We start from the raw sequence: 12192 nt of genomic DNA on the forward strand, positions 1-12192 counted from the left end.
ATGTATATTTAATTACAAAATCTGCTGCTTATGTTATTTTTTTTGTTATAGCATTTTATAAATGATAATATTGGTGTTAATATTCACTTTATTTTAATTTAAGAGGTCATGTATATTTAAGTTATATTTATTTTGATTTATGAATGCTCCATTCAAAAATGTTGAAAAAGATGACTATTGAGGTCTATTGTCAGGAGTGTTAGTGTTATATCAAATAGTGAATTCTACTGCAGCAGAATGTTGCACGTCTGCACAGTGTTATATTTTCACCGCTCAGTGTCAGTAAATATTGTGCAGTTAGTATTGGACTACAAGACAGATGCAACAAGCCTGTACAGGTAGAGTTATATAAAGCATAAATGAGTCGGTTGGGTTCTGGAGGTGTGGTTACAGCAATTGTGCTTGGTTGGCGTGGCCTGTGCCTGGTGGTGGGGCCCAATGTGATATCTTTTCATGGGGCCCAAAATCCCTGGCAGCGCCCCTGTTGATGATACAGCTTTAAAATAGTCACTGTGACAACTTAAGGCTTTGGTTAACCCTCCTTTATGAATCCCAACGCCAGACCAAATGCTAAATAACAACAAGTGTTGCGATGCGTCTGCAGCTCTTACTTTAACAAACAAAGTTGAGGGGAACGTCGCGAAATCAGACGAGACCCGAGCTCCAGGCTGCTGGTGGACGACGTGCTCTGCTACTTCATCCTGAGAGAAACGAGAGGAAGATTCAACTTAACCAGCCTGTAGGGTGAGTCGATGAAGGGAGGAGGCATGTACTCATATTTACAGTAATATATTCTCCTGTTTGAATGAAACTTTAATATCATGTCTGTGGACTTTCGTTTTTTCTATCAGTGTGTTTACCTTCAGCCTGCCCAGAGTGTCGCTCAGTGATTGTAATCTAGCCGTTTGTTCCAGCAGCTGAGCACCAGGTGTCACTGCAGGACAAATACAAAAAGATGTGTTATTCATACACGGTGTGCAACTGCTTTCAAACCGTGATTATACTTTTTTCTTTTTATAAAGAAGAGACTAACAATCTCACACAAGTACCACTGCACTCAGGTCTGTCTGTAGCCAGGTTTCCATCTTTACGAATTGTAAATGTTTCTGTTTCTATCCACTACTATTATAAGGAGTTACTACATCCATACAATATAAACCCAATATAGCATTACAGAAGAAAAGGGTCAAACAAGGTATCGTAATGGAAGAAGTATAAAACTCAAATGAAATATTAAATATGGGTTGGGGTCTTGATTTTGACCTCATCAGATAATCAAATGTAGAGCTCATTGTAATAACTTGATGTCTTACTGCTGGCTATCTTAACCTAAACATACCTGTCAAAGTGTAATTAATAATTGATTTATGTTTTGAATGATCTAATAATCTATTATCTAACTAGTAACTAACAGCTGTCGAATAAATGCAGTGGAGTAAAAAGTACAATACTGTCTTCTAAAATATAGTGCAGTTGTAGAATAAAGCAACATAAACTGAGACGTATTGGCCTAAGAAAATAGTTAAAGTATCAAAAGTAAAAGTACTGACTGTGCCCAATGTCCCATTTTAGAATCTTATATATTGAATGACTGGATTCTTTCATTTTGTTTACGTTAATGTGTTCATCACAGCTGTTAAAAGTGGAGCAACTTTTACTTGATATACTGCTGCTGGATATCTTAACCTATAATTATATATCACTGTTTATTCATATGTTGTTCAAGATATACATTATTTAACCTACAAAAATGTATTTCTTTTGAACTAGCGTTTATTCCCTAAATCTGTATAAATGTTACTTCATCACATTTATTTTCCTTCCACCTCAACCAAGAAAAAAAAGCTTTCCCAAGCTACTGCTGTTTCTCCTCAGGTTTTTAATGCACAAAATACAAAAAAGGAACAGGTGGATGGAAGCACTCCTAGTCTGTCTATCTCTGTCTGTCAACCTACGTGAATATCAACATTCAACTCTGCTATTTAATTTCTCTCATCTGGATTTCTTAAGGGTAAATCTAACTTTAATTGTAAAACTGTTGTGGACAGGAACAATGTTTTCAATTCTGTTCATTCTGTACCTGGAGACTTCCCGGTGATGTCCACCACCTTCACGTTGGCGCTCATCTGCAGCAGAGTCCCCAGCAGCTGGTCTGTTTTGCGGTACAGCGCGCTGGAGAGAACCTCAGGGCGACCTCCCTCTCCAGAGGGGAGTTTGGTGACGTGGAGGGGGGGCAGAGAGGCCAGCTGAGCGCGCATCTTCTCCGCCTGCAGGGGGCACATGTGGACACAATAAATCCTCAGGTAACAATTAGCTAAATGCTTAAAGGTCCCATATTATACTGTTTTTCATCAATATATTAGAGATATATACAAACATGTCTCTGAAGTGTTTGGCTCCAAACACCAAACAGATCTTTGCAGCATTACCCATAATCCCCTCTGTTTCACTCCTGTTTCCAAAGTGCTGATTCTCTGTCTGTTACTTTAGATGAAAATAAGGAGCCCCTCCCCACGCCCCTCTGAGAGAGATTTGGTTAAACATAACTCAAAGGTGCTCTAGGAGGAGATTCAGGTGATAAGGTGGGAGGGGGGGTTATCTTGGTTGCTGATTGGCTAATAGTTACTCAAGTCAAAAAATCGTTATGACATCATAAAGTGGCCAAAATCTGATCAGCTCATTTTCAGACAGGTTTTTATAGAAATGGATCAGGACAAACAGAGAGAGAATCTTTGTTCCTGAGACTTTAAGAATCGCTTTACACAGAGGGGACACATGTTGATGTAGAAGAGACATGAAGAAGAGGGGACACATGTTGATGTAGGAGAGACATGAGGAAGAGGGGACACATGTTGATGTAGGAGAGACATGAACAAGTGAATTTTGCACAATAGGTGACCTTTAAAGTAAATGTGACTGAGATTGAAATCAAATATCATGCCATGTAAATATGTAGAGTGGTGTTGTACCTTCAGCCGGTTGTTTTCGTTCTTCAGGTGTTTGATGCAGAGTCTCTGAGCGTCGATCTGCTGACTCAGCAGCGGGGAGTCGACCACCTGCAGACCTGAAGCCGAGCCGACGGCCGACATCATGTTCGCTGCGGAGCGAGAGACACGTTATTCACACCTGAGTGCACCCTTACCTTCATTTCCCATTCAGTAAACAACCTCAGCTGGTGTTTGTATTCTCAGTTCAAATGAAAAACAGGTTACAACATTTATGTTAATATGCATTGTGACCATATAGCAGAGGATGTCCATGCTGGAGGATGCAGAATAATGGGATGAATATCGTATTAATAGATCATTTACACCTAAAAACTGGTATTAACTGTTTAATACCAGTTTTTAACAAGATACATTTTAGACCTTTTTTTTTTAATATGACATATAATGCTCATTCCTTGATCAAACTTGGTCGTCGTTGTGTATGATCAAAAGGCTGGAGCGTGGAAAAGAGCCTAGATTCTTATTTTTCTTTAAAGGATCAAAATGATTTCCCTGAATAGATTATGCATGTGGTATTTCACATCCTTCAAAGCATGCAGAATCTAAGAAAGAATAGCATGCGGGATGAACAACAGCAGCCAGGAAAAGCAGGAGATACCTTTTTGTTCCTCTGTAGGAGGGAGGGGAAGAGATTAGGAAGAGAAAGTTGAGGTCAATGGTTGTTAGGGTGAAAAAGAGGACTTCAAATATTGATATTAGAGGAAAAAATCATAATTCATATCATTCATCATCATTTAAAAAGATATTAAAATGTTTTGATTTGTCAGTAGATTTGTAGGAAAGGATATCAGCTCCACAACACTTCATCAAAATGACATTTAAACAAATACTGTGCTTCCTGCCGTTTGAATACAACATTGTAATTTTGATTAAAATGTGGATAATTTGTGCAGCCCTATTCTTTACAAAAAAAACAGCTAAAAGATAAAAATGTTAACTTTAAAATAATAAAAATATGACGACATGTTTTCTCTGTCTCTCACCTCCGGCCCCTCCGCTGACGATGGAGGCGATCCCTGAGGGCGAGGCTCCTCTCAGCCCGTCGGGGCCGACCTTTGATTGGCTGCCGATTCTCTGCTTTAGCTCCGCCTTCTCTGCCTCCAGCTGGTCGATGTCGGCCTGCAGAGCGTCCATCGTCTCCTCGAACTCCCTGCAGATAAAGAAACATCGCTCAGCTGAGGATCTGTTATAAAACACGACTTCCTGTCTGAGGTCCGAGGTCTCACTTCTCTTTCTTCTTCAGCAGCGTCTGGGCCTCGTCCAGTCGAGTCTGAATCTTTTCGACGCGCTCGTCTGCGTCTTTGGACGAACTGTCGAGCTTCTTCTCCAGCAGACTGAGCCGCACGCTGGCCTCGCTCAGCTCCTCGCCCTGAACACACGCACACAGGGTTTCATGCATTTCAAAACAATGAAAATAAGAGCGTTCCAGTCAATAGGTTTATATCCTCGATGTGTTTACCTTGATCTTCAGAGACTTCTTCAGCTCTTTGATGACCGTCTCTCTGTCCTCCAGCTTCATGCCGAGACCTTCAGCGTCGGTGATCTCAGCCCGAAGAGCGGCCGCCCGCAGATCCACGGGAGGAGGATTCTGAAAACCATAGAAACATCAGCTCATGCTCCATTCATGCTGAGGTGAGAAACAAGACATTTGCACAGTGACACACAGAGCTGCTTCCTGACACACACCTTGTTCTGAGGCCTCTCTGAGTCATATTCTCCCTCCTGCATGGCGGTGGCCATCTTGTTCATGGTGGCTATGACCATGCCACAGGACTGCCGCAGACTATCGTAGGTGTTAACGCCCTGAGAGCCATAGATCTGAAAATAACGGTGATGGTCATTACTCCAGAAGACTCCTTACTTTGAATCTACACTAAAGGTTTTAAAGAAACATCTGAAAAGACATTTCATTAGCAATAAACTGCTATTCAACATTTTGAATACCTGCTCTCCGGCCTTGAAGGCCACGTCCTCCAGTTTGACGGCGACGAGTCCCTCCTGCTCCCCGAGAGGAGACACCATCTGAGCTCCGGCTGCTGCCACCTCCTGCAGCACCGCCACCACCCAGGTCAGGTGCTTCCTGCAGTCTGACAGCGTGTCGCACACCTGACCACAACACCACTTAGTTTAGTCAAACTAACTTATAGAGCTTTTCATTAACTTTAAAAAAAAAAAAAAAAAATCTAGAATACTTATTGGTCATTTGCAACAAAAAAAAAAAATATTACACCAATGTCAGCTTTGAAGTGTCATAGAGAAAGTCATTATACAAAAAGGGACAAAGAAATAAAATGTCCAAAAAAAAGTCACAGTATAGCATTTCATAAAAAAATCTAAAAGTAAAATGTGATAAAAGAGTTTGTCATTAAAAATGGACCGTTCTGCACGAGGTTGAGTGTTTGGTTTCCGTGGTTACCTGTTGTCCAAAGCTGAGTGCTGCCGGTATCCCCGGAGCGTCGGTGCCCGGCATCCTGCGGCGGATCTTCTTGCAGAACTGCCGGGTGTCGCTGCAGGACGTCTCGAGGTCCTTCAGCAGCACCGCCAGGCCCGACTTCTCCTGGCCCGCGTGCAGGAACGCCCGCAGGCGTCCCACCTCCACCGACATGCAGTCCAAAGCACTCTGGGTAAACTGAAGGGGATACAAAGGAAGCCGTTAGACACACGGACATTATATAGATATTATTATGATCTTATCTATGTGTTGTACTCACTCGGATGTGATCAGCCAGCATCATGGTGCAGTCCTCGCTCTGATCCGCCAGGTGGATGCTGTACAGGTGCTGAGAAGGGACACATTTGGTAGGAATAAGTAAAACTTCACGTTCAGGGTTATATGAGAGGTCAAAGAAAACCAGTCGTTTTTTAAAGAATGAACAAAACATGCAGGATCATTCAAATCTTTCCACGGCCACCCCTAAGTGTGTGTGTGCGTGTGTGCGTGTGTGCGTGTGTGTGTGTGTGCGTGTGTGTGTGTGTGAGCGTGTGTGTGAGCGAGTGAGTGAGTGAGTGAGTGAGTGAGTGAGTGAATACCTGATAGTATTTGATGGCCTTGGTGAGCTGCTCCACGTTGACGGTCTCGTCCAGCTGGTCTTTGTGCAGCAGGTCGATCAGGAAGTCCAGAGAGCGCTCGTGGACGCTCATCTCCGGGTACAGAGTGCCGATCTTCTTATAGACATCCACACCGCACTGAGCCAGAGCCCTGACACACACAGTGTTGATAGTTAGATTTAATACATCTGTATATTCCAGCAGAGAATTCCACATAAAAAACTGCACAGAAGGAACGACATGTCTCAAAATGAGAATTTTAAAAATATAGACGCATAAAGTGGAATCAAGCATTGATATCTTGTTCGTCATCTCTCAGTGCTCAGACTCTCTGTGTGTTTCTGTTCAGACGTACTGCTCGTATCTGTGCAGCGTGGCCTGCAGCAGACTGAGAGAGTAGACCAGTCCTCCAGCGAAGCTCAGCTGCTCTCCGGCCGCTCCCTTCAGCCCGGGCCGCTGCGCAGAGCTCTCGCTCAGATCGAACTTCTCCTGCGCCTGCCTGCTGATCAGCTCCGCCTGCACACACACACACACACACACACACACACACACACACACACACACACACACACACACACACACACACACACACACACACACACACACACACACACACACACACACACACACACACACACACACACACACACACACACACACACACACACACACACACACACACACACACACACACACACACACACACACACACACACACACACACACACACACACACACACACACACACACACACACACACACACACACACACACACAGGTAATTTTCCATTGCTTACTCTAGCACGTTCCTCATGTATGTTAGTGAGCGACCTGTGGCGTGTTTACCTTGCAGATGAGTCTGGGAATGAGCAGCAGCACCAGGATGCAGTCGTGATCTCCTCCGTGACGCAGGAAGGACTCGGGCATGAAGGAGGTCAGCAGAGAGACGTGTCTGTTAGCCTGACCCACCTCCATCTTCCTCAGCTCCATCTCAATGGCCTAAAGACAACACAACACAGAGAGCATGTGTTCAAAACTCAGGATACAGACATTTAAAATAATATACAGATCCTGCATTATGGATACATGAGCACAGTTTGAGATAAAGGGGGATGGAACAGGATATTCAGGTTGATTTATTGTTTCATTATTCAGACAACAGAGCTGACCTTGGCGTAGGCCTTCGTCTCTGCAAACTTAATCTTGAAATCAAACATCTCTGGGGCCGGTTGCTGCTGCAGCTCGGCGGAGGCTTCCTGCTGGCTGGTCAGCTCCCTGTTCACCTCCTGCAGAAACAGAGGAAGAAGAATATTTACACAGAAGGAGCTGGGTAGGGTACACCCATACCAAGAAATGGCTTAGCCCCACCATGAAAAATGATGTTAAAGTAATCAAAATAAAGTCTGCCAACTCGCGCGGAGTAAATTGCACAGATAGCAGTTAGTAAGATTGATTTCAGTAGCCACTTGTCTGGAAATACCGAAGACTAGAAACGGTTTTGAAAACTTTTGTCACGTAGTGATCGTCTTCTCAATAGAACATCTTTGATAATGTCTTCTGGCCAATCAGAATCAAGATAACGGCGTGGTGTTGTTTCAGGAAGTCCTGACGGAGAATACTTTTGCTGTAGTACATCTCTATTTACATCGATACTATCAACACGTAATGACCCCACGGTTTGATGATTGATAGGTGTGTGGGCTGTCTTTCATTTTGACACAAAGAACAATGTTATAATAAACATACATACTACATGTTAAATGGATATATCCGCCTTCTTTCATTTATCCTTCCATTCCCACAACAATATACATAAAGAAATGGCATATTTTGGACATAGTTCGAATGGTGATTAATCATGATTAATTAATTTTTAAGCTGTGATTAATCTGATTAAAATGTTTAATCGTTTGACAGCCCTAATTTAAACGTTATGCCTTGATTTTAAACGTTCCCTCTACCTGCAGGTGTGCCGTGAGCTCACGGTACTTCTTGATGGTCTGCTGGTAATCGGCCACGGTCTCCTGCGCCGCTTCAACGTGTTTCTCCGACTCTCTGATTTTCGCCGTTCCCAGATCCAACATCTCCCTCAGCTCCAGCTCCGTCTCCCGGGCGTTTTCCTGCAGCTCGTCGTTCATCTCGTTTATGGCTTCCTGACGACAGGAGACAACAAGCAGGGGCAAAAAGTTGGAATGAATAACTACGTTCTTTTCTGGAGATGACCTGAGTTCTGTGGGTTTCTTTATTTTTCTGTTTGTGGCCTTTTTAAATAGATGAATGTATATATATTACGGTTGTAGTTTAAAATAATCATAGTATAGTGTGTTGAAAAAAAAGTTGGATTATAGTATGTCAACAAACATAGTACGAATAATACTAATCTATTGAAATAATTATATGTAGCTCCCAGGTCCCATACAGTGATTTGTCATTTTTTAAATACACCAATGTATCTTTTCCAGTGATAATAAATTGGATCACCCTGGTCTAAATGAACTGATGTTTTTCTCTCACCAGGTCGGTCACGGTCTCCCTCAGCTCCCGGACCTTCTCCTCCAGGTCCAGGTTCCTCTCCGTCAGCATCTCCACCATCTCCTCCGCCCCCAGAGCCGCATCCACCTGAAACGAGAGCTCATCATCATCAGCGAGGGAAGAACTATTTGCCTCTTCGGCATCATATATCGGCATGGAAACACCTGCTTTAAACGTTTCCATTACCATTCATTTCCAGGAAATAACTCTTAATAAATACAGTAGATCTATTTCTGTCTAATAGTCAAAGTGACGGTCAGTAAAGAGGCAGATTCTGCAGATATAAAAACGCAGACCTGTTCCTTGAGCTCGTCGATGGTCTTCTCCGCGGCCGTCCTCTCCTCCTGCAGATTCTCCTTCTGGCCCCTCAGGGCGTCCAGCTCCACGTTCTTCTTCTCCATCTGCTTCTGCAACTTCAGATGTTCCTGCTTCTCCGACGACGACAGGTCTCTCATCCTGAAACACAGCGGGAAAGAAAACCATCGACATGTGGATCCAACCTTTAAATCATCAATTGATTTTAAGAAACTAAAACTGAACATGTGACGTTTTAAAAACACAGAGGGCATTCAAAATGTCGCCTTTATACACATTATATAAATTGTATTTTTGTGTTTGTTTAAGGACGATGAACTGTATTAGAAGTTATATACGATGTATGGTTATTTATATTCAACATATTTCTTTTACGTGAGTTAGAGCTGTTTTGTTTTCCTGTATTTCTTGTTTGTTGAGACTGTGGGTCTTTGTCATGTTGATGTTGGAAGTGTATATCAAATAGGAGTATATGTTTTATATGTATATATGGAGTTCTGTAGTTAAGCTAGATAGTCAAACCACAATAAGGAATGCAGATGGAAATTAACTATTGGCTCAAATCTATTATCCCTTCTCTTTTCTGAGATTAAAGGTAGGGTAGGTAAGAATGGAGAAACCAGCTCGAGTGCGCTAGAATTTGAAAGTACGCGGCCGAAAAAGATCTGCCCCTTCCTTCAGACTTCCTCACAGAGCCCCTCCTCCAACACACACGAACGTGCACATGACCAATGAGGGCACGAGATAAGTTTGTGCACGAGATGGAAGGCTGACAGGCAGGTAGGCCATCCATTTATTTTAGATTTGGTCGTGCTTTTTACAGCGCCACAGCTTCCACAGATGACATTTTTTAATGTATTTATTGTCAAAGCATTTCATGTATTCATTGCTATCGGGATGTTAAGAGCATTCCATGGAATATAACAAAAAGTGTTTCTGAAGTGAATTACCTACCCCTCCTTGAATGTATTTGTATGCATGGTACTTGTTCAAATAAATACATGAATATAATAAGTGGCTTTCTTGCAGGGTGAACAGTTGATGTAACTCATAGGTGCCCAAAGACTACCATTTTTTGTTGCTAATGCTTCAGGATCTCCAGGTCCATGGAAAAAAGTTATATTAAAGCATGCAGGTTTTTCAGTCAGTATGTCCAGTGAATGTCTTAAAGTTAAAGTCATTTTCTCCATGAAAAAGTCAGAGTATAGTGGGTCATAAAAGTAATTAAAATGAAGGAATCAGCACACCCACCTGACCAGAGCCTCCTTCAGTCGGCCGTTCTGCTCCTCCAGCTGCCTCACATGGTAACTGGAGGCCGCTCCATCCGAACCTGTGAGGGAAACCCCAGAAACACATCTGAGCTCCACAGTCATAAAAACACTCTTCCTTTTGTTTCTGCAGCGATTAAACACACCAAGAACACATTTGAGTTTACATCCACCAAATGACACTTCCAAGAGGATCCAAAAAACGTGGACATTCTTTGAAATTGAAATGGTTCATTTGCAAGAAAAGTCTAACTTTTGAGAGAAAACTGGAATATTCTCTGAGATTAAAAAGGTGAATTTAGGTGAAGAAAATCACAAATTTAGATTTCCAAATTATTCTCTTAATAAGTTGCACATTACACATACAAGAAAAAGTAAATACTTATCCAAGATTAAATGGTTACATTTACAAGAAAAAAAACACAAATCTACGGCCAAAAACCAAGAATATTCTTTGAAATAAAAATGGCACATCTTCAAGAAACAGAAATACATGTATCTGAGATTAAAGGACAACACCTTGGATATTCTCTAATTCCTTTTATTGTCATCCCTACCTTTCTCCTCGATCTCGTGCTTGAGGATCTCCAGGTCCATGGTGAGCTCGTCCACTTTCTCCTTCATGGAGTCGACCTCCAGCTGCAGAGACTCCGCCCGCTCCTCCGCCATCTCCTTATCCAGCGTCGCCATCTCGATCGCATCCGCCGTGTCCGACATCTCCTCCATGTAGTGCTCCTTCGCCTCCTGGGCTTCTTTAGCCTCCTACACACAGAAGATTATGTATGATTATAATGTGGGTTTTATTGAGATGATTGCCCTTTTCTGTGGTTAGGGTTAAGTTCATTGAATAATTAAGTTAAGTTCATTTCTCATTTAAATGAATTATTGTATTTATTTTCCTGCTGCTGTTTGGGTGGGGTTTCCATTATGCCTTAAGGAGAACATCATCAACATGATTCACCAGTCATTTTTCTCAGATGGAAAACTTAACAAAATCATTTGAAGCGAAACCAGAACAAGATCTGGATTTAATATATTTCACAAGTTCTCATCTGGTTAAAACAGAATTAAATTAAATTATTTTAGTTCCATTCACGTTATAAAATATACTTATCTGTGAGAGCGCTGAGGAGGAGATCTAAAAATACATTTTCCAAGATCTGCTTCACTGTAATGTCCGTCCAGCTTTGATTTTATCATCTTGACTTCACCTTTGTTGACATTTAGTGGATGCATGTTACAAACAGCCTCTCCATCCCCCCCCGCTGCTCCTCACCCTCTTGGCCTCCTTCAGGTGTTTCTGCAGCTCGGCCTGCTGCTCCTGCATCTTGGTCTTCCACTCCTGCAGCTGCTCCAGCTGGATCTTGTGCTTCTCCAGCTCCTTCAGCTTGGCCTTGTCCTCCGTCCTCTTCATCTTCAGAGTCTCCAGCTTCTCTTCGAGGTCCTTCACCTGCAGACGCAGCGCCTCCTCCTCCTGGAGACAGAGGAGAGGAGACGCAGCGTGGAGGATGGGAAATGGTATGAAGGAAGAGGACAAAGGGGAAGGAAAGGACAGATTCAATTAGTAATCACACGTTTAAAAAAGTAAAAAAACACTTTCAGACAAAAATATCTTGGCTTATTTGTATATATATAATTATCTTCTGAAATCAGGAATAATATGAGATGTTTGTTGCAAATAAATCCTTTACTTAGGGAGAAATCATATCTTAAATGGTGTACATTTACAGTATGTATGTTTCTAGTCTTAGCAACTACTCAAAGCTTTTGTACAACTTGTCAGCATTCACACACACGGACACGCACACGCACACACACACACACACACACACACACACACACACACACACATGCAGATGCTTCCACACTAGGGGTCACATTGGGTTTCAGTCCCTTGCCCAAGGCATGTTTACAGCAGTTTAAACCAACAACCCTTTCATTGATAGACCCCTCCACCTCCTTAACCTCTTAAACAAAATCCCTATCAGAACAATTTAGACTTTTCACCTGTTGCACAAAAT

General features: G+C 42.4%; 1 protein-coding gene across 5 annotated transcripts in view; it reads right to left on the bottom strand.

The window, feature by feature from the left end:
* The window catches only part of dctn1b (dynactin 1b), a 40563-nt gene that overhangs the window by 4859 nt on the left and 23512 nt on the right, over nucleotides 1–12192 (bottom strand). For all 5 annotated transcript variants that reach the window (XM_079640674.1, XM_079640675.1, XM_079640673.1 and 2 more), the window contains 21 exons: nucleotides 11448–11645; nucleotides 10729–10933; nucleotides 10155–10233; nucleotides 8885–9044; nucleotides 8571–8675; nucleotides 8018–8209; nucleotides 7226–7342; nucleotides 6903–7055; nucleotides 6412–6572; nucleotides 6039–6207; nucleotides 5720–5788; nucleotides 5425–5637; nucleotides 4953–5114; nucleotides 4695–4826; nucleotides 4468–4596; nucleotides 4235–4377; nucleotides 3992–4158; nucleotides 2970–3097; nucleotides 2081–2267; nucleotides 861–934; nucleotides 612–701 (listed from right to left, as the gene is read on the bottom strand). In XM_079640674.1, the coding sequence (XP_079496800.1) occupies nucleotides 612–701; nucleotides 861–934; nucleotides 2081–2267; nucleotides 2970–3097; nucleotides 3992–4158; nucleotides 4235–4377; nucleotides 4468–4596; nucleotides 4695–4826; nucleotides 4953–5114; nucleotides 5425–5637; nucleotides 5720–5788; nucleotides 6039–6207; nucleotides 6412–6572; nucleotides 6903–7055; nucleotides 7226–7342; nucleotides 8018–8209; nucleotides 8571–8675; nucleotides 8885–9044; nucleotides 10155–10233; nucleotides 10729–10933; nucleotides 11448–11645 (3033 nt within the window). The remainder of the gene's footprint in view (nucleotides 1–611; nucleotides 702–860; nucleotides 935–2080; nucleotides 2268–2969; nucleotides 3098–3991; nucleotides 4159–4234; nucleotides 4378–4467; nucleotides 4597–4694; nucleotides 4827–4952; nucleotides 5115–5424; nucleotides 5638–5719; nucleotides 5789–6038; nucleotides 6208–6411; nucleotides 6573–6902; nucleotides 7056–7225; nucleotides 7343–8017; nucleotides 8210–8570; nucleotides 8676–8884; nucleotides 9045–10154; nucleotides 10234–10728; nucleotides 10934–11447; nucleotides 11646–12192) is intronic.

This window comes from Notothenia rossii (assembly GCF_949606895.1).
Source record: "Notothenia rossii genome assembly, chromosome: 7".
In the NCBI taxonomy this organism is placed as follows: domain Eukaryota; kingdom Metazoa; phylum Chordata; class Actinopteri; order Perciformes; family Nototheniidae; genus Notothenia; species Notothenia rossii.